Source organism: Mastigoproctus giganteus, chromosome 6 (assembly GCF_048544385.1).
Source record: "Mastigoproctus giganteus isolate SK-2022 chromosome 6, ASM4854438v1, whole genome shotgun sequence".
NCBI classification, from domain to species: domain Eukaryota; kingdom Metazoa; phylum Arthropoda; class Arachnida; order Uropygi; family Thelyphonidae; genus Mastigoproctus; species Mastigoproctus giganteus.
In genome coordinates, this window is record NC_143580.1 from 47798004 (window position 1) to 47824605 (window position 26602).

The 26602-nt window shown below is 33.3% G+C and overlaps 1 protein-coding gene across 5 annotated transcripts in view; it reads right to left on the reverse strand.

Annotated features, from left to right (window-relative positions):
* Positions 1–26602, reverse strand: part of Alg9 (alpha-1,2-mannosyltransferase Alg9) — a 96454-nt gene that overhangs the window by 40457 nt on the left and 29395 nt on the right. For all 5 annotated transcript variants that reach the window (XM_090375115.1, XM_090375113.1, XM_090375111.1 and 2 more), the window contains 5 exons: positions 23159–23246; positions 17147–17252; positions 14295–14383; positions 10269–10385; positions 412–483 (listed from right to left, as the gene is read on the reverse strand). In XM_090375115.1, the coding sequence (XP_090231241.1) occupies positions 412–483; positions 10269–10385; positions 14295–14383; positions 17147–17252; positions 23159–23246 (472 nt within the window). The remainder of the gene's footprint in view (positions 1–411; positions 484–10268; positions 10386–14294; positions 14384–17146; positions 17253–23158; positions 23247–26602) is intronic.

Consider the following 26602-nt stretch of genomic DNA (forward strand, 5'->3'; position numbering starts at 1 on the left):
AAATAAGGAACCATAACTTGGTACATTTCTAAACATTTTGCAACAAACTTCACCACTGCAAACCTAATTTACAAGATATCACATTTGAAAATAGCAAATTTCACATTAATGACCTAAACAGAACTAGTCAATGTAAAACTAAAATTATATCTGAATAATAACAAAAAAAATTTAAAATGACAATGTATTAGTATTAGTATTAAAATAGCATAATGATTCAAAGAAGTAATCGTGTTCTGCACCTTTCAAAACAAAAAAAAAAAAAAAAAATACCCAGTAAAGTTAAAACACATTAAGATTACCGCAAATGTAAACATAATTAAACAAATCAGCTGTTCGGAAATAAAAACAATAAAATCATATCATTAATATAATAAAATGAAAGTGTATTTCTTTTTCAGTTCTACTTACTTGAACTGCATCCAGTGTGACAGATCCAGCAAGGCAAAACAATGGGTAAATAGGAAATAAAAATCTTTCTTCCTATTAAAATAATAACAGTAAATTTAAAAATAATTATTAAAATACTATTCTTTTCTTTAATTTTAAATTAAAAGACAGCATATATATATATATATATATAATTTTTTTTTTTTGTATAGTTTAGGTACAATTAGTAAAATAGGTAAGATATAGAATAAATATATTTCATATTGGATAAGCTGGTAGCTACTTAACCCTATAATAGCCATAACTGGTCCACGAGGCCAAACCTAGTAAAGGATGATCATTAGTCAAAGTAAAAGTAAAAATAAAACAATTAATAAACATAATAATAATATATATCAAGTCAATTATAGGTCATGGGACACATTGAAAGGGACTTTTTATCGAGGGCTAACCCTTTCAATATGTCCCCCTACAATTAACCAAGCTATCAGTTTCTGATATCATCTGCCTGTTTAACACGGTCAAAAGGTAATTTATGAGATAAATGGATAAGTAGAATTAAAGTTAGAAAATAATTTAGTTGTTAACAGGCTGGATGACTTTAGCCCGACCGATAGCTAAGACACATATAGAAAAACTAGCAAAAGCAAATAATAAGGAAGAAGAGTAATAAAAGAGAACCAATATCCTTCAATTAATATCATATTAATAAGTACAAAAGGAGCAAACGCTAAAATAAGGAGAACGGATTCAAGGTTTAAGAATAGCACTTCAATCCCCCTCGAATTACTCTAATAGTTCATGAGGTAAGAAAAATAGAATATGATAGTAAAAAGTTAAAAGTAAAGGAAAAGCTATAATGCAATAGTACGTCGGATTTAACCGGGAGCGTAACTTCCCGTCCCTTATAGAAAGAGATCCTGGTATATCATAAGTATAATGCAGCAAAATAGGATAATATAATGGATAATATATAATGTATATTATGGAAAAGAAGCGGACGGTGGAAAGGCTAATTCCTACATGCTTAAATTGTGGTATAACGGTACGTTAAGAATAACAAACTAGTTAGGCAAAATCAAACTTACCACGAAAATGAAATATAAGAAAGACTACGTTGCAGAGCACGTGTTATTTTATATCCAATGTTAGTAGATGCCAGCGCCCTCGCAGTTCTGACGTGTAATTAGTTGAGAAATAATTAAATAAAGTAAGCCTAATAGCAAAAAGCGCCCAATAGCATAATTAGGCGTATGGCACTAAAAATTCAGTATTATATTAAGAGGCGAAAAGAAGAAAAGTATTTAGATATAAGGTTCTCAGTAGAAAAAGAAGGCTAAGGGGGAAGCCAAGTATTAATTACTACCTCAGAAGCAAATATAGGTACAACTTTTTCAATGTTGTTGTTGTTATTTTAGTTTTTAGGAGCATTAGCAACTAAGGCCATATTGCTCCGAGATATGCGGTGGTCATTCCATGACCTTTCCGCATCCTCCGTATTTGGTGGTGATGGACTCAAACCCCGGTCTAATCAAGAAGCGTGTGCTACGCACTACTGCTTCTTCCCACCTGGCTACGGAGGCGCCCCTTTTTCAATGAGTGTAAGCTATATTAGTATTGCTCCTGAGGCAGTGCCTAATTATGTACATATGTACAGGCTCTGTAGATACCGCTAAAAGTCAACAATACCGTAGTTGAATAAGTACCAATAAGGAGAGTAAAATATTAGTGCTGCAAAACTTTAGATATAATGTAATGCTGGTTAAGATGATTATGGTATTTATTTAAAGCTATCAAAATAGCTGTATGTAGGTTTATATTAATAAAACATTCCGGGAATCCATTGTCGATTAACTTATGTCTAAAATCGATAAGTGTGCTGATTATATTATCTGCATTAGCATATTTTAATTCTTCTAATACCCTGCGACAAAATTATATTTTTGTGAATCCTTATGGAGATATTTGAATGCCAATTGGTTAGGTCAATAGATTTAAATCCAAATGCATTACATTTGTCGTAAACATTGGTATCTATTTTCTTATTTTGTACTTGTATGTTTATGTCCAGGTATGTGGCTATTTTAGTACTATGTTTATTAGTAGCTACTATTTCTAGTTCCGGCGGGTAACAGTTGCAAATTTCGGTGAGAAAGTTAGGATAATTAAATACAATTAAATCGTCAATGTATCTGTACATAGTTATTTCCTTATTAATTTTTATTTCAAAGTAATGCAGGTAAAGATTGGCAACCAGGCAAGAACTACACGTGCCCACAGCAATACCAGTATGTTGCCTATATATATTGGCACCATTGGAAAGATAGATATATATATCTTTCCAAATTTATAAAATAATAAGGAGTTTACCTCAATATTTCATACTATCTAATATCTTTCCGAAGTAAGCTTGTTTCATTTAGAACTGGATATATAACAATTAACCCATCTCCCTGTTCTGAAGAAGGCCAACAAGGGCTCCAGCCTTATGTATACTGGAGAAACGAGTCAGCAATTTTAAGAAGTAAAATTTTTCTTAAAATTAACATCCCGGTCTAACCAAAGAAGTTAGACTTCTGAAATTATCAGAAGTCTAACTTCTTATTCACAGTGAATTCTTAAGGCTTTTCAGCCTCAAGAATTCATTGTGAATAAGAAAGTGATAAAACTTTCTTTGATAAAGAAAGTGATTGTGTTGTGAAGACTGCAGATCTTTAGAGATTTTTAAAACTAACATTATACTTTTTGATTGCCTCTCTCTCTCTTTCTCTCTCTCACACACACACTATAAACAAGGAGATTATAAGAATCTATAAAAAGTACAAAACAAAAGTCAGGACATATCAACCAGCAAAGGTGATATTCAACAGTTAATTTAATTTACACATTTCTTTAATGGTGCATGTTAGACCATAGCAATCATTTTGATTTTTTTCTCTCCTAATTTAAATAAATTGAGTTTTATCATGTTTTTTTTTCGTAAGTTTTCCCATTTTTTTCAGTTTATACTATATTAAAATCTGTCAATTTCAACCCACTCAGCCATGTTGTCTCAAGGTCCAAAGCTACACATTTACTCCAGTTTTATAGAAATAACAAGTGAGGATGATTCTTTCACTAGTCATTCTAAAATTTAACCTAGATTTGTCCATTTCTTTTAAATTTCCAAAAATTAAACAGATTGAAGTTTGGGATGGAAATAGTCATTATATGCATATAGAGTCTCCATAAATAAAATCTTTTGAATTTCATTTTAACCAACATACATTTCATTCCTGACTTCCAAGGCTTCTTCACATAAACAGATGCCATAATTGACAAGATATGCCTGCTCACCAAAGATTAACAAATTAGTGTATGGTCAAGACGTTCTTAATAACTGAAAAATACTGTGGGCATAGTAAATCAATAATTTATTTGATGCTTTAAACATACAATACTAATTCCCTTTCCCACAGAAATTTCACAGACTTTCTTCTCCACTTTTTCAGTGTGTTGCTAGCTTTAAAGTTGAACATTCACAGTTATCACAAAATTTTCACCATTAGAGTGGTAACATTAGCATATTAATAGAGGCATATGATGCAAGAAAGCAAGCTTATATAGCATCAATCAAAAAAAAACTTCCCATTTTACCCATCCATTCAGTCCAAATGTTTGTCTAGTTCTGCCTTGAATTTATTTAACTTGCTGACCTCAACTACAACAGATGGAAGTTTGGTCCAACTATCAACCACCTGCTGACTAAAGGCAAATTTCCACACATCTATTCTACAATTGTCTTTCCTCAATTTGAATTTATACCCCTCCGGTAAGTAATCTGAGCAAGAGGAAGAATCCCATTAGCAATGAGCTTGCTAAACCATTCAAGGCCTTATACACCTCAATTAGATCACCTTGCAGGTGCCTAGCCTCCAGAAACTGCAATTTGCAGAACTTAAGCCTTTGGTAACACCAATCCTTTGTTCCACTCACCAATCTCTTTGCCCTTCTCTGTACTCATTCCAGAAGCTATACATCTTTCCTAAAATGAGGCCTCCAGATCTGTATACAGTACTCAAGGTGTGGCCTAACCATTGCCTTATACAAGGGGACAATCACCCCTTATCCCTGCTAGAAAAATGCCTGTATATCATTGACAAGACACCATGAGCTACTCTTGCAACCTTTTTGCACTGCTCAGAAAACTTCATATCTGACTGCACAATTACCTTAGGACCTTTTCATTCTCCACTACTCTGAGTGTAGTACCACCCAGTTGGTACGTTACTCTGGGGTTACTGCTACCCATATGCAGTACTTTACATTTGTCAATGTTAAACTTCAGTTGCCACCAGTCAGCCCATCTGCTCAACTTTTCCATATCCTGTTGCAGTAGCATACTATCATTACTGTCATTAAAAACCCTGCCAACCTTTGTATCATCTGCAAACTTAGACATTAACTTGTTATTTATTATTTTTGGGTTTTTAGGAGCATTAGCAACTAAGGCCATATTGCTCTGGGGATATGCGGTGGTCATTCCCTGACCTTTCCGCATGCTCTGTATTTGGTGGTTATGGGCTCGAACCCCGGTCTAATCAAGAAGTGTGTGCTACGCACCGCTGCTCCTGCCCACGGAGGCACCTAGACATTAACTCTGATATAGCTTCATCAATATCACTGACAAATACCGAAAACAACAATGGGCCCAACACCTAACCCTGGGGGACTTCACTAATAACATTAGTCCATGAAGGGCAGTGTACATTGATAATCACTCACTGGTTAAGGAAGCGATACTTCCTTAACCAGTGACTCCATTATTTTCCCCAGTGTCACCCTTTGATCCCCTTTGTGAATTGGGGACATATTTGTCTCCAATTCACAAAATCTCCAGTCCATGGGGCAAGAAATTACCTCCCCTGAGTCCAAGGAAGCTTTCATAATTATGGCTAAGGGTTTGCTTACTTCCTTTGCTGCCTCCTTTAATATAACTGGATAGATCCCATTCACCCCAGTAACATGCTTATGAATCACCCTGTATATAATATACAGGGTGATATGATATAGGTGTTTAAAAATTATTCACTTGATTATGAAGCTTAATTAAAATTTTATTGTAATAGGAACTGTAAAATGGTTTGCTGCACTTAATAAAGCAACTCAAAAATTTCTTATCATGAAATCACACTTCAGTAAACCTCCACATGGGTGCCTTTGGTAGCACACAGAATATCAAGACAGTAGCTGATTTCATTTCAAGTGTTTAGAAACATCACTTGAGAAATGGAAGTCACTGCCTGTTCAACCTAGTCTTTTAACACTGTGATACTGTTAAATTTTTTTTGCATACACCTTGTTCTTTATGTAACACCATATAAAGCAATCCATAGGTGTGATATCTGGAGAACAAGGAGGCCATCGAATGGGTCCATCCTAGTTGATCCATCAGTCAGAAAATTTAATTTTTTATTGGGTAAATCTCACACACACATACAAGCTCCAGTGTGGTGGTGCCCCACCTTGCTGATAGAACACATGTGGCTGCATATCTTCCAGCTCAGGTGCAGCATACAATTTAATAATATCTAGGTTTTTTGCAGAGTTAATAGTGTTTTTGTGGAAGAAAAATGGCCCAATCACTTGGCAATGCACACCACACATTTACCTTGGTAAATGTGTGGTGTGCACTGCCACACTCTATCACACTCATGTTCACAGAGTGTGGATTTTCAGATCCCCTTGTGCAACAATTGTGTCTGTTAACTTTATCAGACAGGTGGAATGCCGCTTTATCACTGAAAACAACATTTTCCACAAAGTACTCATCTTTGTCTATATGGTTAAGAATGTGAAAAGCAAATTCCTCTCCTTGTGGTTTGTCATGAGGCTTAATTTCCTGGACAATTTGCACTTTGTAAGCATAAAGTTTCTATCTCTTGCAAACCACCCTGTGCAATGTTGCTCACAGCATTTGCAGGTACAGGTTGCCCAGCAGGTAAATTTTGTAGGGCTTCTGGTACTTCCTGAATTTTCGAAAAATTATCTGGAGATACATACACTAGGCCTACTTGCTCTTTTCTGGTGCAGCATATGGCCAGTTTCTTGAAACTGTTTCAATCATTGCCTCATTGATTGTTCCACAGGTGGATCATTCTGGAATTCCCACTTAAAATGTCTCTTTACAGTCACTGGAGATTTAGTATCCAACAGCCACAACCTGCACATTGCTTTCTACTGCACTGTCACCATTCTAATGCTGTAGTGCTCAATGCTTGCTGGAATCAAGGCTGCCAACCGCACAAGAAAAACTCATTGAGTTGCTTTGATAACTGCAAGAAACCATTTTAAGATACCTATTTTCACGTTTCAGTTCCAATCCTACCATTTCCATCTACAATCTATCAAGTCCCACTTACTTCTTCTGACAGAAACTCATTTATCAGTTACCCCAATTATTTGCTTTATGGTTTATAGTTCTTCTAGCTTTAAAGGTGGTACACATGTCGGCTCTGAGACTTACTATCTGACTTCCTTTTGTTGAAACTTGACTTTCTCCAATAATCTAATTTCCTCTCTGTGAGGTAATTTTCCTTGGTTATTTTAATGCTCACAACTACAACCAGTTTCGATTTTATAGTTCGTTGACCCAGCTGGTTGAGATTTTGAAGTTTTTGTGATTGCTAATGACTTCACACAAATTGGGCATTTACCTAACTCAGAATACAAACACTCAACTTTAACCATTTTCTCATCAACAATCTTTCAAAGTACACGGTCAATGTTAGTGGTCTTCTACCTCAGATCACGTGGTGATAATTTTTTCTTCAATGGATCTCTCTCTCTCTCTCTCTCTCTCTCTCTCTCATGGCCATTCTCAGCCTCATGTCATTTGGCACTACAAGAATGCAAAATTGCAAAATGAGATGATGGTGTGACTAGTATTCCTCTTTTCTTGGTTGGACTATTGGTTGAAATCTTCTGATCCTAATGTCTGCTCTATTCGTGTCAATGAACCTATTCTTGTAGGAATAAAATCCTTTATTCTGCATTCTATCCTAAAATCTTGTCCTTTACCTAAACCTTGGTTTTCCAATAAATGTGTTAAGGCTGTTCAAGATAATAATCTAGTAGACCACAATGGGCTTGAATCCAAATTTCCATCTCCAACTTCACTAATGCTTGCAACAATGTAATTATTAATCAATCTAAACTCACTGTTAAATCATCCAAGAGTAGAAAATTGCTTCTTATCTAAGCATGAATCAAGCCTTCTGGTCTCTTGCCAAAGCTACTGGCTGTAACTTCTGTCCATCCATCTATATTTCCAGATTTGTAACAACCTGATGGCTCTATTGCACATCAGCTCAAGATAAAGCTGACCTACTAGCATCCTACATTTCTTCTAACCTTTATGTCAAGTGTCTTGGCAAATCATCTCTTATCATACCAAACACACACTCCACTCAATGCTTCCCATGGTCTTCCAACATAAGGATGTTAGAACAATTCTGAACAATCTTGATTCTAAGGAAGCTCCAGGCACTGATAGCATTTCTTTACTTCTCAAATTGCATACTACCGAGTTTGCACATGCATAGAAATTTTCTCGCATCCAGCCAGTTCCTAAATGGGGTAATATACATACCATTGCACTTACTTCTACTCTTTCCAAAGTAACAGAGAAATCCAACAAATGGCAACTCTTATGCTGTCTTGAAACCTTCCATCTCATCCATGATCGCTGATATATTTTCTGTTAGTGTTGATCCTCTGATGATACACTGGCTTATGTTACGTGTCTCTAGACAAATTCGATGATAAAGTTAGTGAAACTCAAGAAGTTGCTCTTGACATTTCCAAAGTTTTTGATAAAGATAGTCTAAACAAGCTCCCATCTCATAGATTCCATCTGATTTTTGCAACTGGATAGTCAGTTTTCTCTCTGATCACTACTGTGGGTAATGGTGGATGGCTAATGCTGATGTCTCCCAAGTTTCAGTTCTTTCTTCCACTCTTCATTTTGTTTATTAACAAATTCCACTCACTGGAAATACTATTCATAATTCTGCTGATGATAGCACACTATATTCCACCTTCCAGTTTGCAAAACTTTGCCCTGCATGAAGCTGGATATTCAAGAAGTTAAAGAGCTTTAACTTCTTGAATATCCAGCACCAATTCCTTAAATGTTGATCTCCAGTGAGGCGAACAAAATTTAGTTAACTTCAATCCTTCTAAAACTGTCTTTTCTTATTCTCACAAAAAAAGAGACTAATGCTCCTTTGCTCATCTTTGATGACATTCAGGTTTCTAGACAAGATCACATATCTCTATTGGGCTGGGGATGGGGGTGAGGGTAGCCATCCTAACTTCTAATCTCACTCTCACTCTCTCACCATAAGCACATAAAAAAAAAAAAAACCTGGGTTTTCCTTTTTATCTCTCAGCATTACATTTCTTCTTAACAGTTACTGACTGTACAAATTTAAAATCTGCTCAAATATTATTCTCACATCTGGAATTTGAGAGTGAATGAGAGAAGTTTTGGTACCAAAACTTCTCTCATGCTACTTGGCACTATTCAAAAGAGAGCAAAGGTTAATTAATAACTCATCTCTTGACAAAGGCTCTACTTTCTGCTTCATAAACATTCAGTTTCTGCCATGCCTTTTCCATAGATACTTCCATGGACACTGTTTTTCTGAATTAGAATTATTAATTCCACCACTCACTTCAAAACTAGTCCAAACACATGCCTCAACCACTCAACATCTATTCACTATTCAACTCCAAACTCACAGCACTAACTTTTCCTCTTCCTCATTTAGCCCTTCTACTTCTGTTCTCTGGAACAGCCTTCCTTCTTCACATTTCCCAAAAAACCTTTAACCCATGTACAATACTAGTTACTATAAGGTTGTAATATCATACATATTTGTCATTTTCATTAAAAAAAAAAAAAAAAAAAAGACAATTATTATTATTTACAGGGTAATCGCACTCACCACAAATAAATATAAATAGTAGTATAATTTGCTTCACAGAGACATGCTCTTTATTTAAAGGGCTAAGAGTGAGGCAATATTCATAATATAAGATGAATGATGCTGTGCACATGCTGGTTTGGTATTATAACCTCACACAAAAAAAAAAATGCATCTGCACTATTTCCACAATACTTATATACTTTCTGTATTTTGAATTATAAAATAAAATTAAAATTAAAATTTTATATTATTTGAATTATAAAGTCAAATCAAGAATTGAAATTATATCATTAATACAATAAAATAAAAAGTAAGCCCTTAACCTTAGCAAATTTGTAATGCAAAAAAAGACATGCAACAGAGAGAGTCAGGAGAAATTAAATATATCTTCCAGTGGTTTAATATTCACATACTTTAAAAATGTTTTTATTATTCATTTTAGTTCTACTTAGAGGGCAAAAATATATGAGGGATATCAGTCTCTGTTTGTATAATTGTGTTTTACAATCAGAGAGAAAAATGGTAGGGATTTATCATACCATTTACCATATATTTACCATGAAAAAGAATTAAATTTTAAAAATACTAAAAATAAACATGTGCAACTTAAACTGTTTTCATCCATAAACTTAAAATTTGAAATCATCAGAGAGCAAGAAAAATAAAATTATATAAAAATCGAATAATTTTACATGCATGAGAAAATGAGGCTTTTAAAACAAAGAATATTAAATTAAGAATATATAAAAAATAAATTAAGAATCTAGCAAACATTAAACAGTATATTTTTTAAAGTATAATCAGTCATAACAAAACAAGAACATCTGTTTGTACTTACAAAGAACTGATTGGGGAAAAATAAATAAAAGCAACAAAAACAAAAGAACACTTACACACAACTTTTACCTTATGTGCCTGAGGGAAGATTACAATAATCCACAGGTACATGGGTGCCAAACATAACAAGAAAGATGGACTAATACTTCTTTTTCTTGTAGGTTGGACAACTGACCATAGAAGCAGCTATGTAAATATATACATCATAGTTTAAATAAATAGCATTTTGAAAGTTTATTTTTATGGCATTAAAATAAGCAAATTTGTACTGCATCACAAATATTTCACACCATTTGAAAATAAAGATAATATTAATATTGGATAGTAAACATTATACCATTGGAAAAATTGAGTAAAATTTCATTATACTAAGTAGGATCAATAAAGGTCAAACACTGAATTTGTTACATATATCTGAAGATCAAATAAGAAAAACTTTTTATTTTCTAACTTAGAATATCTAGAATCTTTTATAGCTGGTAGCATTTTGGTTAAACATGTGAAAAGATTTATTTTTATTTTTTGCTGACAATTAAGTAATTTTCTATTACCATTTTTTAAAATGTCACTTTCTGAACAAAACCTTCTATAACATTTTGATTTTTTTTGTTGAAGAAATTAGCCTCAGAGACTGCAGAAATGACTGTTGAAGCATAAAGCAAAAAAGTTTTATCAAAATGTAGGATATATAAATTATAAGTACTTCAAAGATGGACACAATATCACTGAGGGTGAGCAAGGTTTGGGACCTGGCATGCCAACAGATAATGAACTTGTCTCCTGCATTATTTGAGCCAGTTGAATAATAATTAATGAGAGCCTCTCACATTAGATATCATATGAAAGATGCCAAGCTATCATTATCTGATATTTTAAACATAAAAAGATTATACAGCTTCTTTTTTCATGAACTTTCAGAACAATCGGTTGAAATTTGTAATTGTAATCCAGGTTCTTTAAAAAAAACAATGATGATAGCAGATAAGACGGAGTTATCTTTAGACCCACAAACTAAATATTAACCCCCTGATTGGGAGTGTTCCATATTTCACCGGAAGAAAAAAAATTTGGACCGACAAGTTTATGCTAGAATTATTTTTTGACTATATATGCATAATTCATTATGAATTTATATCAGGAAATCATACTGTTAAAACTACTTAGAAATCATTAAGCACTTGAGAGATACAATCAGAAGGATGATCCCTAATCTGTGACCAAAGAGAAATTGGAGATTACTCTGTAACAATGGTCCTGTTTTTTGTATGACAATAATTTCTGACCAACATTTCACACCAGTCTTAAAACATCCTCCTTATTTGTCTGACTTTGTGACATGTGATTTTTTTTTTTTTTTTTTTACTTCTTCAAATTAAGGAATTCATTAAAGGGCAACAATATTCAAGTGATGCAAAAGGTATAGCAGTTACAATAAATGTAATCAAGGAACCTCTAGAATAGGACTTAAGGTTTTTTGCAATTACATAACTGATAACTTGTACAGTACTCTTCAACTTGTACAGTACTCTTCCAAATTTAAAGTAGCCTCATTATCTTTTACAAACAAATTCCATTAACCTAGAGCCAATGGTGCAGGGTCTTCAAGATCCCATGATTTCAGTGATTTTGTGCTCTTGCTCTACCTGTCCAAACAGCTGAAATTCCCAATACCTTACGTTAAGCCTATTTTCAACATTTATATGCATGTGCTGAAAAACATGAATTTAAAATTAGTAACATCTATCACATCCAGTTATTAAAGTGCTTGCTCTTTATGTTTTATGGGATGGTATCCAACTGTTACATTCCCCAGCTCTGCATCATAGAAGAGTCTGGCTGGTATTCAATTGTCGAATCACTCATGTTTTTTAATTGAAAAATCCACTTTCATTTCACGCATTCTTAGTCAAGATAATAAGGGTGGTAATATTCAAAACTCCCAAGTAAGAGAGGTCTTTACCTCATTTTTCTTTAAAAATGTCTAATGTATTTACTTTAAAAAAATAGTTAAAATATGTTTTTAATATATAAAAAAATAGATTTTTCAGTTTTGTTCATAATAGATTGAAAATAAAGGTAGCATCAAAGATGTGAATAATTTTAAACTATTTCTTGCAACATTTTATCCCAATTAACCAAGTGCATATGTATACGGATCAAAAAACACTTGTCGACCAATTATGGTTGTTGTTATTTGGTTTTTAGGAGCATTAGCAACTAAGGCCATATTGCTCCGGAAATATGCGGTGGTTATTCCCTGACCTTTCCATACCTCCGTATTTGGTGGTGACGGGCTCGAACCCCGGTCTAATCAAGAAGCATGTGCTATGCACTGCTGCTCCTTCTCACCTGGCTATGGAGGTGCCTACCAATTATGGATTAAAAAAAACAAAACATCTACATATATTAACCAAACCTTCTTTTAACAACAAACAATAATAATGTGCTACACTCCACTTCACTTGTTAATACTTACAAAAAAAAAAAACATTTAAATTAAGATAAGTTAAAAGCTTTAACATGAACATCAAACATATAAATATACCTAATCAACACACATAATTTACAAAGGCCCACATATATTTCTTCAAATAATGATTTAAATACATACTTATAATAGCAAGTGGATGCTATACACTTAATCTAAACATGTTCACAGACAACCAACACTAGCCTTTAAGCAAATACCATACTCTTAAATTTGGTGGTATGTAAATGCAAAAAATAACCTTTGAAAATAAGACCAACTTGTACAGAGGTTATTACAAATTATATTGCAAAAACTTAGAAGAAAAACTAAACTTATAAGAAACCAGAAGACATATGTCTAAATATTATCAGAAAACTTCCAATTAAATCAGAGGAGTTGGTAACCATATACCTTTAGTAACAGCTGCCTTTTCATCTAAAAAAAAAAAAAAAATCCAGTTACTTTAGAGCCAAATGTCAGAATCAAAACTGAAGAGAAAAAATTCTGTGGAAAATTAACACAGGAGCAGATGCATGGTGCACTTTTTTTGCATGAAAATGAGTTGTAAAAAAAAAATTTAATTATGTAGATCAAAAGTGAATACTATAATGAAAGAATATTAAAAAATCATACTGACATAATTCTAATCGATATTTGGTGTATAATTTACACCAATGCAGCCACTAGACACTTAAATTTATAAGTTTAATACCATAAAAGTGAGAAAGAATTTACATATATCTGAATTGAGTGGTAATACTAGTAGAACTGAGGTAGTATGTGAGGTATGAATGTAAAGCTGCTGCTGCACATAAATTCTTTCTCATCTTTATATATCATACTTATAAAATTACTGATATGGTAATTCAAATACTTCATGCTTCCATAAACCACTGCCATTCTGTGACTTCTTGCAAAGATGGGATATGCAGTCATTTATGTTTTTCTTTATCAGGTAAAAATTACATTATTTAAGAATTTTTTTGTATCAGCTATAGCTGCTTTTTACCAATCAGTATTGTTATTACACATTATTATCACATTATCACATTATTATCTTTTCATTTTGTGTATCTATTTTCACCTTTAGATCCCCTGCAAATATATACATATATATATATTTCTATAAATTGTGGACAATCACTTTTGCTTGTTTATAGTAATTAACAATAGAACTTAAAGTATATATATTTATTGTATCTTATTTTGTCTGGTACTTCACATTTTGAAGAGAGCTACTCTGTTAATGATGCTTTCCACCCTTCCTCCCACCCACTCAAATCTGCCACACACAGGAACAGTAACATGCTTTAATACATCTGTTTATCAGTACTTGTAAATTTCACACTTTTCCAATTTGTCATTTTTAAGAATTTAAAAACATTTTTAATGTTTTTCCTATGATGAATGAAAGTCAACCTTAGTAAAATCCTAGGATTTTGATTAAATTCCAACATCTCAATTTTATTTAACATTCCTACCAACAATTTTAATCAAAATTTCATTTTGGCTTACTATTCAAAAAAATAAATAAATAAAAGAAAATTCAACATTTTATCATTCATAAGAATATTTATGTAAAGAATAAATAAATAAAAAGCTTAAAACAATAACTATGTACATACCAAGGCAGGAATGGACAGAAGTGCAGCAAAGAATAGAAAGTTGAAATTCAAGAAGCCATTTACAAAATAGAAGGTCCACGGTTCTGTACCTATATAACACATTTCATACTCTTTAAAATTTAGTTAAGTAAATAGTGTGTTTCATAAAAAAAATAAAATTTCTATGAGACTTCATTTTGAAATGGTAATACTGCAGACAGACATATTGTATATACATATTACTGTGTAAGATATACATATATTTAACACATATAATTATCCTTAAACCATGTTCTTAACTTTTTATTCTTAAAGAATTATGGACTGGTAAAAAATTGACACATTACTAGATTTTATGAAAATAACTATTAATATTCATATAATCTAGTATGATTATTATGATTATTCATATAATCTAGTATGTATAACACACTATTTTATGGATAAAGTATAGCATAAAAGTTTCAAGACAATATTTTATCAGAGTGTTAGAACAAATTGCACCAAAGTGATGCCAAGTTGGCCCGTGTTTTATGTCTATAACTGTAGCAAAAAATTAAGCATGAAATACTCTAGTTAAAAATAAATTAAATACCTTCATTTAAAGAATGAGATGATTTTAATTTTCTACAATTTCAATTCCCCGAAACTATGGTGCACCAGGATGCCAAAGTATCAAACTATGATGGAAAAAAAGCTTCAGTAACATCTTTAAATTTCCTAAAATCTCCAGATTGCATCAAAAAAGATGTAACTTGAGGATTTTAGGAAATTGAGAAAAATTTATGCCTAACATTTCTAACAATTCCTAAAAATACAAAAGTTCATAAAATGGATAAAGAACAAAATCTAATGAGGAAAATTTCAAAGCTGAAACTGTGCAACAGTATATGTGTTGTTGTTAGAGACATTACCATGCAAGGACAAATAAAGGCCACAACATACCATACAATGGTCAGAGGCAACGGTTCTAACTGATGTCTGGCTATAAATTGTACAGGTTTCATTATCAGATTCAGTAAAATAGTGTTAGACTTTTTTGGGGAACATGAATCATTTCTTTGTACCAAAATTCTGTTAATGAGTACTGCTCAAAATAATTTTAAAAAGAACTGTTATTTATTTAAATAGGTTCAATACTTTTCTAAAATACAGAAGTGAAGATTTTGCTTTATTTTGAATATGTATCAATCACTTAAAAAATCTATAATAAGTATATAAAATGATATACAGTACAAAAGTAAATATATTTGTACACAGATACTCATTTGAAAGCATATTTCATTTATAAGGAATATAGTATTGTACAATACTTTTAATAAACAATTCATTTGGAAATAGCAGATCTTATTTATCATTAATTTTCACATATAATGCAATAAATTTTGTTTTTAATGACTTTCTTTTGGGCACTAATGTGAAAATTTCATTTTAATAAAATCTAAAATATGAAATTTCAGATTGCCCTAAAGTTGAATAAAATTACTAATTCTAATGTTTTTTTTTTTTTTTTGTTGAATGAGCACTTATAGAATGCCTATTGGAATTTTTTAGAGCAAATACCTTAAAATCATTAAAAGACCTCACCATAACAAGTTATGATAAAGCTGGTTGTTCTTTGGTCATTTCAGACTTAGTAGCAGAAGCAGTTAAGTCCATGTAGCATAAGCATATTGGGTCTGTAAATTGTGGGGATTCCATGGTTAGTTTGCATATTTTATGGGATTAAAAACCCAAAGGTTGCATGGTTTCTCCATTAAAGTTTCTGGAAGAAAAACCATGCAACCTTTGGCTCAGACTGACTAATTTAACCACTGAAAAACTCCATAAAAACCCCTCTAGTCCAGAGGACACCTGCATCCAAGCCTTTCCCATGTGATGTGGAAAGGCAACAAAGAGCTGCAATAAGCCCACTTTGGCTGTAATTTCATATCTGCCTTTCTTATCTTTCATTTTTTTTTTGTTTTTATGTAAATTTGTTCCCTACCAAAAACAAAGAAATTGCAATTCGATTGCAATAAAATGATAAATTTAAGAAAGTTTTACATATAATAGTGTTCTAGTGAATATTTTCATATATTTCAATGCATATTTCATCTATTTTAGTGTATATTATTCGATGTCTATTAATAAGATTCTTATATGGTTGTTTGTTTGTTGTTTGTTATTTGGTTTTTAGGAGCATTAGCAACTAAGGCCATATTGCTCCGGGGATATGCGGTGGTCATTCCCTGACCTTTCCGCATCCTCTGTATTTGGTGGTCATGGGCTCGAGCCCCGGTCTAATCAAGAAGCGTGTGCTACGCACTGCTCCTGCTCACCTGGCTATGGAGGTGCCTTATGTGGTTGTAATAATACTGTTAAATACTGAGGAAGATACATAAAATTTCATAACAGCAATGGGGAAAATGAATATTAAAATGGATATTTTCAAAAGTCAGAATGAAACTACATCTTGCAACACTAGTTTTAAATTCAGAGAATGCATAATGTGCCTGTGTACCCATGGGCCACACAGTGTGAAAGAATGGGCCGCACGCAGCCCACAGGAGATGGATGCCCCTACATCAGAGTAAGCAAACTTTAATTACAGCTCCTTTGTTTATCTTGAACTATTTGTAAACATAACTCTCATGGTGAACAGTAGCATTGTTTTCCTGAATGCATTTATCACTGCTCTGATTTATGTGCCCATATGGTGAGAAGTATATGTGGTCTGCCACAATACTAAGATAGTTCAGTGCAGGGATACATAGTTCAAACCACTTTCACCAGTTTGGTGTTTCTATGTTTTATTTCAACAACTCCATATACATTTTATAATACTAGTTTCACGTAGATATATTAATGTATTTATTTTCTTGATGTCTTACCATAAAGATTAGCACCATGATCAGTGAATACATTATAGAGTACAATATTGAGAGGAGTTATAACCAGTCGGCCATAGTAATGGGTGTCAATCAGTATCACAGGACCCTATATCAGTAACAAAAATAACACAATATAGGCATCTTAATAATGCATTCATACATGAGAAAAATGTATGATTCAATGATAAAATATAAAATACTCTTAGCATATATTAATTAATAACAATTTAATGTACAATGGAAATTGATGCTGAATTCAATGTGAAATATCATAAACCACTGTAAGTAAAGGATAAGAACAGGGAATTGATGGATTGCACTTAATTAATAAAAGAAACACAGTTGATTCCCTTGCATTGATACAACACAAATTTCATTTTATATTTATTCTAGGACAGCCATAAGAAGACTGAAAATAATACAGGAGCTTAAGGAGAGAAAATAATTACATGTTCCTGGACTAAATTTCCTAGTGTCATGCATAGTCAAATATATAAAAGCAAAATCCTTTATTTGCATACTGATTATTATGTCATGACTACCAGTCCCACATGAAATGCTAAAAAAAATAAATTACACGATACTAAAAATAGATTTTGTAATGCAGAGAATGCAGAATGCAATTTTGATAGAGGTTGAGTCCAGATGACATCCATTTTAAGTTTTTTTTTTTTTTTATTATTCCTCTTTAAAAATCTCTTGGATCCGCTCAGGAATGAATTTGCTGAATGTGCACGACCTGAAATATTTTGTGGAATTCTGAAAGTTGTAAAACTGAAAACTTTAAATATTAAATTGTTCTTATTTTGGCTTGACTGTCAAACATTAGCAGGAAATTACTGTCAAAAATCAGATAAGGATTTTAAAAAAATTCATAAAAAGCATGTGGTTATTTATTTGGTTTTAATGTAATAATATCCTTTACATCAGCAGTTCTCAAACTTCAGTGACATATGCCCCCCCCCCCCCACTTTTAGCTTGAAAATACTTTTTCAGACCTCCTTATGCTTAACAATATTCTTCCTATGCTCTAAATTTTTTCAGTTTTCAAATATTAATAACAAATTTCAGACATTACTTGCAGACCCCCCTCCCCTGCCCAAGGGTTTAGAAACCACAACTGGAGAAACTACTCCACATCCATTTATCACTTTATTTAATTTCATCAACTTTGGGATCTAAATTCCAAAGAATTTCAGCAAACAAGCCCATTAGATAATAACAGCTAGCTAGTGCAATCCCTCCAATTTTAAAACACTGTTTTTTTTAATAAAATGTTTTACTGCATTATATTTTTCTACACTGTCCCCTACAGTGAGCAAAAGCACATGAATGTGCTTTTGTTCACTTTAGAAACAATATCTAGGACAACCATAAGAAGACTGAAAATTCAAAGGTTGATTCATTATCCATGAATCAACCTAAAATTTTAATATCATTTTTAATCAAATAAAATTAATAAGAAAGAAAATCCATAATTCAGTGAAAATAATAATTACAATAATTTTTATTATTAAAACTCTGTAATAGTGGTGTCCTCAGTTTTTAATGAATAATGGATTTGCCTTCTTGCAGATGATTAAATCTGATTAAAAATTATATTAATTTTAGGTTGATTCAGGGATAATATGTCATTTCTAAAGCGAGAAAAAGCACAAGCCTGTTGCTGGCATTGGAGAGATACAGCCATTAGGCAGCTGTTGTTGTTGTTGTTGTTTGGGTTTTTAGGAACATTAGCAACTAAGGCCATATTGCTCCGGGGATATGCGGTGGTCATTCCCTGACCTTTCCGCATCCTCCATATTTGGCATTCACGGGCTCGAACCACGGTCTAATCAAGAAGCGTGTGCTACGCACTGCTGCTCCTGTCCGTCTGGCTAAGGAGGCGTCCCATTAGGCAGGAAAACAGAAAAATGTAATGCAATGAAGCATTTTTTTTATCAAACTATTTCAAAAAGTGAAGAAATGTAACTCTGTTCTTTTATTTAACTGCTACAATGAACTCAATCAGACTAGTTTCACGAAACTTTCATTATGTGTTCAATTAGAATTTATTTTACACACCACTTGGCTGCTCATTTAGATTTGATGTATTTATTCACCACTTTAGCACAAAGTTGCTAATGATGCCATCCATTATCTAATGAGGATCCTGTAAGACCCAAAACATTATAAGTAACTCGATTTTTGACAAATAATGTATTTGTCTTCTTGCCAGAGAAGAGCTGTTCGGGAAGCTGTAAAATCATTCTTGTGCCAAGAATGATTTTACATAAAAGAAATAAATTTTCTTTTTCTCAATATCATGAAATGACTCTGCTTCAAGGAGGCAGTTAAGATCCGCCATAACTATGGGAGCACTAGTTTAGCAAAAAGATGTGAATCCATTGCTAAGGGTGGTTTTATTAAACCTAAGATAATACAGTCGGTCCTCGTATAACACGTGTTTACATTACACGAATTCGATCATACACGATTTATAAATAGAGGAACGTTATCTTATATAACACGAACCGAATTCGCTTATGCACGATTCGCCTCTGTGTTTACAAGAAATGGCAGTCGAACGCGGAATCACCCCAACCGAACGCAACACGATAGGAATGAAGAAGATTCTGAAAATGTATTTATGTGTTTTATATCAGTGAAGGGGAAACACATTTCACCATAATAACGTAAAAACCAACACAATTCCAGCTATCGATATAATCGCAAATGCAATTAGATGGAGTTTACTATCAGTTTATAACAGATTCCACTAGCAGAAACGAAACTGGAAATTGTTTTTATTGTTTTATGGTAGTAACCCCCAGAAATGTGCTTTAGTAAAATGTGAAGTGTTAATAGTGTATCTCGGCCTTTACAGTGTTGTTTATTCAGTTGCTATACGCGCGCAGCTTTGTTTATGTGTATTAAGCGTGCCTCCTCGTTTTGTAATTGTGCTTTATTCCCTAAAAATGAGTAAAATACTTAAAAGGTGTGAAAAGGAAGCGTCCTGGCAAAGACACTGCAGATTCAGAGAGAGAAAAAAAAAAGCAATATCGATAAACAGAGGCAGACTGGATCAAAAATTCTTACCCGGGAAAATTTATAGTGGCCTCGTACTATGGTTTATGGCCAAAATCACACCGGTCTCCGGCCCACCAGGATTTCCCGGGTAAGGCTTATGGCCAGTCCGCCTCTGTCGATAGAGAAAAAAATATGAAATTGTGAAACACTTTGAGCGAAATGAAAGACCATGCGTATTGCACGTGCTACAGACCTAAATGAGGGAACGCCGAGAATTACAAAGAATGGAGAGAAAACAAAAACAACTTTCATAGCAGGAACAACTCAAAGTGTAATTAAAATCCATTAGATTAAGACACAAAGAATTGGAAGAGATGGAATGGCTGTCATCTGTTTGGATAGAAAATCAAACAAAAAACAAGTTTGCTTACGATAGAAGCAAAAGCATTAGCAATATTTTATTACGTAATAGTCGTAATAAAATACGTAAGTATTTTATTTAATATAATAAATTTTTTACGAATAAAATACGTATTTTATTCGTAAAAAATACTTTTTAGTATTAAAAAATACTAAAAATACTTTATTATAATATAATAAAAATATTTATTCTTTATTATTTATTATATTATAATAAAAAAATATATTATATTTTTATTACGTATTTTAATCGTTATAAAATACTTACGTATTTTATAACAATTAAAATTACCCGATTATTTATTGTGTTTGGTAATGTTTTGGTTCCAAATGTGTGTTCAATCTTGGGTGGTCGGCACCTAACCCCACTTTTCCCATAGGGCCTGTTGTTTATATTGCACGATTTTGCATTGCACGAGGGTTTCTAGGAACACAACTATCGTGCTATACGAGGACAGACTGTACATTTTTAATTTTTGGTTTCAACACCACAGGATTTTACAGATGTTACATATTACAGGATGTTACAAAAGGTGTTCAAATATGCTGTCCTTGCATCTGTACACAGCTTTGTAGTCTTCTCTGTATTGTGTTATGAATCCTCTCAGACATTCCTGGGTCATTTCTGATTTGCTGAAAGGCTCCAACCCAACGCTGCAATTCCTCAACTGTGTTAATGTCAGAAGTGTATACCAAGCTTTTTTCATGACCCCAGATACAAAAATCCATAGGATTTAACTACTATTCGTTGCTGTAACCTCTTTCAATGTTGACTATCCTTTGCAAGTACTAGTATGCCTGCTATGTCTCAGAGCACTGAGAGAGGGGAAAGGGAGAGAATGAGCATAACCTAACCTAAACAAACAAGTCAGTGGTGGATCCCAACTCTGTACAGTTCGCCTTGTCAGTGGTGGATCGCAACTAGAAATGAGCAATATCTCGAAAACGATTCACTTAAGGACCCATGTTTAGTAGGCTTTTTTTGCATATTGTAATCTGTACAGTTCACCTTTAAATTATTGATCATCACTTTTGAAACACCCTGTATACCTCTGATGAAATCAGATGTTGTTATTATTTAGGAGCATTAGCAACTAAGGCCATATTGCTCTGGGGATATGCGGTGGTCATTCCCTGACCTTTCCGCATCCTCCGTATTTGGTGGCTCACGAGCTCGAACCCCGTCTAATCAAGAAGCATGTGCTACACGCTGCTGCTGCTCCTGCCCACCTGGCTACGGAGGCGCCACGTAATCAGAACATTCCAATATATATATCTGAAGATTTTTTGTAGTACATGTTTATACTACTTCAATGGTAAAAGTAGTAATTACCTATGAATAATTAAAATATCAAAAGGCAGCAAAATTTCTAAAATTTGCTGTCCAATAGCATTATCATAGCAAGGAGCTCATTAGGTTAAAGGGTACTGAATTAATTACAATTATTAAGTGAATTAATAAGTGATAATTAATCATTAACACTATGCAATGATAATGTACCAACACTATTATTTAAACACCTGGCAGATATGAAGTTATCAACTGAAGAAGACAATATTCACCGTCAGTGAATATTGTCCTTTTCATGGAATACCTCACCTTTTTGTCGACATACAAAAGAATGGAATACCACTCCTTTTTGTCGACATATAAAAGAACTTTCCATCAGAACCATAGAGGTTGAACTTTGATTCATCAGAGAATATAACCTTCTCCCATATTTCAGTTGGTGCCTACGTAACCAGGTGGGCAGGAGCAGCAGTGCGTAGCACACGCTTCTTGATTAGACCGGGGTTCAAGCCAGTGACCACTAAATACGGAGGATGAGGAAAGGTCAGGGAATGACCACCGCATATCCCCCTGAGCAATATGGCCTTAGTTGCTAATGCTCCTAAAAAAAACCAAATAACAAATATTTCAGTTGTCCAACTGACATGCTCTTTAGTCCACAACAAGCATTCTTTTTCATTTTATCAGTCAATAAAAGCTTTTTTGCTTGGCCTATGTGGATTTAGGCCTGATGCACTATTTCTTATAGTGCATCTACTCACACTGACTCCATGTCTCTTGCCACTCTCTTTTTAGGTCTACTAAGGTCAGATGCCTGTTTCTGAGGCTCATTTCTCTTAAGAACAAGATCATCAGCACCAGTTGACAATTTATGACCTCTCCCCTTCACTCAGTCAACATTACCAGTCTCACTATATTTTTTCAATAACCTTGAAACAGCAAAATGACTAAAACCTATTCTGAATGATATTTCTCTTGTATTTAACCCTTCCTATGATAATGCCAGAAGAATACTTTTCTTTTGCAGCATTAATTCAACTTCCTTAGCCATGATACACATTCTGCTAAAACGTGATTACTGAGTAATTACAACTAATTGACTAGCCATACAGTTTCACATGTTGTTCAATAGGACGACATAACCAAAAAACTGATCAAGTATGACTTCAAAGCATTTCACAATAAGTTCATGAAGTGCCTTATAAAAGTATTAATAGTGTAAAATGTTTTATAGTCAAACACTTATATAGAATTAATAAACAGAAATTTTTCTGAATTTCTAAATTACTTACAAGAATTGTTACAAGAGCTATACAACTCCATTTTGCAAAGAACAAGATTTTTCTTTTTTCAACAACAACATCATATGCTAATGGCAACCTACACAAGGAAAAAATGTTATATTAAGTAATTGGTAACAATGAAATTTCATGGTTAATTGAACGATACCTTACTGAGCTGACTATACTTTATCAAGCAATGTTCACTGAATAAGACAAGAATTTCAAAAAAAAATTCTCACAGGTAATGCCACCAATTCTTTTTTAATACTTCATTTAATAAAATAAACAAAAATAACTTTAAAATTAATTATCCAAATCTCTGAAGAAAAATTTCTAATAGTACAATTAAATTTCTAATAGTACAATAGTGCATAATCTAAAGTAAAACAAAATTTAAGTTCTTAATTAATTTTATGTGGTACAATCAAAAAGTTCCCAGATTTGCATATTAAACATAACTAAACTTAGAACCACTCTGAAGTAAGTAACTGCTCAGCCTTGAGCAGTTACGTCTTCCCATTAGTACAACTTCTGGAAACAGTTCTAGAATTGTTCTGGCAGGATAACACAAGGAGCATCTTGGGATGCATCAATAACCTGTTGTTTGCTGCATGTGTGGCAGTCTAGTAAACAACACTATTTTTGAGAAAAGGCAAAAATCATATGGTGAGAGGTCAGGTGAATAAGGGGCACAATAGTTTTGTATTCAACAAGCTCTTGTGCAACAACCTGCAATCCTCCACTGCTCACCATTCCAGATGCTTTCGCTGAATTGGCTCTTACAGCCAGTGCAATATCTGTACATATATTTCCTTATTCATGATGGCATCTGGAGGAATGAACTAATTAGTGCACAATACCAAAATGATTAAAAAAATTACTGATCCAATATTCCTTACATTTATTCTTTTTGATCAGCTTTGGCTTAAATGGATACCTTGTGCATCAGAACTGCACTGTCTTGGTGAAATTTTTTTTATCACAGTGAATAAGGCAATTTCTAGGTCTACTTTGTTTGCAGGTCAGTGAGAACACCAAGTCTTGTGCTTGGCAATGGTGAACTCTAGGAACAATGGATCATTATCAGATGCTGCTATGAGATCACTGCAAACTGTTATGTGAGCATTGCATCGATAAGCATCAAAGGCACTATTGAGCAACCCAATACAAGTTCAAATTACTGCTTAAAAATGCTGTTACAGCTTCTGCAAGTTTATCAAAAGTCACAGTGCAGCTCTGATGCACAAGGTACCCATTTTCTTCAATTTTTCAGGCAAACAAACAGTTAAAGCTCTTTCAGTACGATTACTGTCTGCTAAACTTTCTCTTCCCTCTTTGAATCTACTATACCATTCAAACCTTCATTAAGTCTAACCCTCTGTATAACCAGGAAATATAAATGGTAGATGTCATCATCACTCAAATGATAGCCATCTACCATCTAGTGGGAACAATTTTTTTTATTTTTAAATAAGTGGTGCAATTATTATTTATTAATTATCCACATGCTTACTGAATGCTTGAAGCAGTGAAACCCATGTTTATTTTCCAGAGAGTTGCTCTGGAAACTCCAACTCTTCTATACTGCAGGAGTAATCTTTTCAGGTTATGATTGGCATCATGATGAGATCTATTCCTTACATTTCAAGGTTACAACTTAAAAACAGTTTTTGAAAGCCAGCTGTAGATAGTCCACCAGCCCAAACCTATGCCTAGGAGGTCAAAACTGAGACAAGATATGTCAAGGAGCTGGATACACCATATTCAAATATTTCATTAATTATATTAACTGCGAAAACCACATTCAAAAAAATTTCTTTAATTACATTAATGTATGTAAACCATTTTCAAAAATTTCATTAATTCATACAGCACCCCTCTACTTTTACTTATCTATTGAATACATCATGAACAGTCAAACTAGCAGAACACAGGTTTTACCTGCAAAAAGATCTAAACCTCCCAAAAACTTTCTCCCTCATTTCACAAGTTAAGGGTCTCAGTTAAAATCTCAATGATGTTCATTTCCACTTACAATCTGCCAAGCTCCAATTACTTTTTCAGACAGAATCTCAATTATTAGTTACTTCAACCACTACTCATCTCAGAAGCCTTAATTATTCTTGCTATGATTTCTTTCATTTCAAAAGTGTTCCGGTGCATATGTTAATTTTGATATTCCTTGTCAGAGACTTCCACATCTGCAATCTCTTCTTTTTTGATCACCTCTGGCTTAAAATTTTCCTACCCAATTCTGTCAAATTCATCTGTTGCCTCTATCATTCTCCTAAATCTACTAATCATGTGGAACTTTTTTAACTTGCATTCTTTGAAACTAGATCTTCTATAATCTAACTTTCTTAAGAGTCAGGTAATCTTATAGTTACATAAATAAATATTTTTTCTATTTATATTCTAGGATGACCATATAGTCAGAGGAGTTAATATCATTTGGCATTACAAGATGATCTGTATAATTTCTATTCCTTGTTTAAATCTTCTAATCTTAAATGTTTTCTCAGATTGTATCAGTTAAAATATTTTTTGTAGAGATGAAATCCTTTAGTCCACATTCCAGCAAATCAAGATGCTGAGGCTTTTGCAATTAATAACGACCTTACACAACTTGTTCATTTACCTACCAAAATATTAGACAATCCTAATCACATACTCTTGACCAAAGGTGTGTGGTTTCTTTTCTTCTAATCTCTTGCATTGATTATCTTAATAAATCACTTCATTATAATACAAAATACACTCCAATTGATTCATCTAACATCCTTCTATCAGAAGAATGTTAGATGAATTCTGAACAATACTGATGTCAAGAAACAACCTCTTGATCGTTTCCTCACCAACAATCCTTTATTGGTGGTCCTCTAAGCACCTCAGATCACACCATGGAGATAATCTCTTTAGAAATGGAATCTAGCTCCATTTTCTGACTTCACTGAAGCGCACAATTGTGAACAGCTTTTAATTAATCCAAACTTGATTTTGATTAGGCTACAAGTATAACACTTTCTCCTTGTCAAAATGGCAGTCGAACATTCTAGTCTCTTGTCAAAGCTGTCCATTTATACTCCCACCTCTACCACAACCTAATGCTTCTATTGCAGATCTCAGCAAGAGATAAAGCTGACTTACTAGCATCTTACTTTTCTTCTAATTCTTGGTTTTTTTTTTGTTAGTTGTTGGTGCATCGTCTTCTGTGGCCATATTGCACCTACCAAGGTTTTTGCACTACTCTGATCCAAGCCCGAGGTGGGATTCGAACCTGCCACCTTTGGGTTGCCAGGACGGCACTTTACCCACCCAGCTAGCCCGGTCGGCTCTAATTCTTGTATCAGCAATTTTATTAAATCACCTTCTGCCAGACCAAATGGTCTTCTGACAGAAGGATGTTAGAAGAATTCTGAACAATCTTGATTCCAGGAAAGTTCCAGGTCCTCA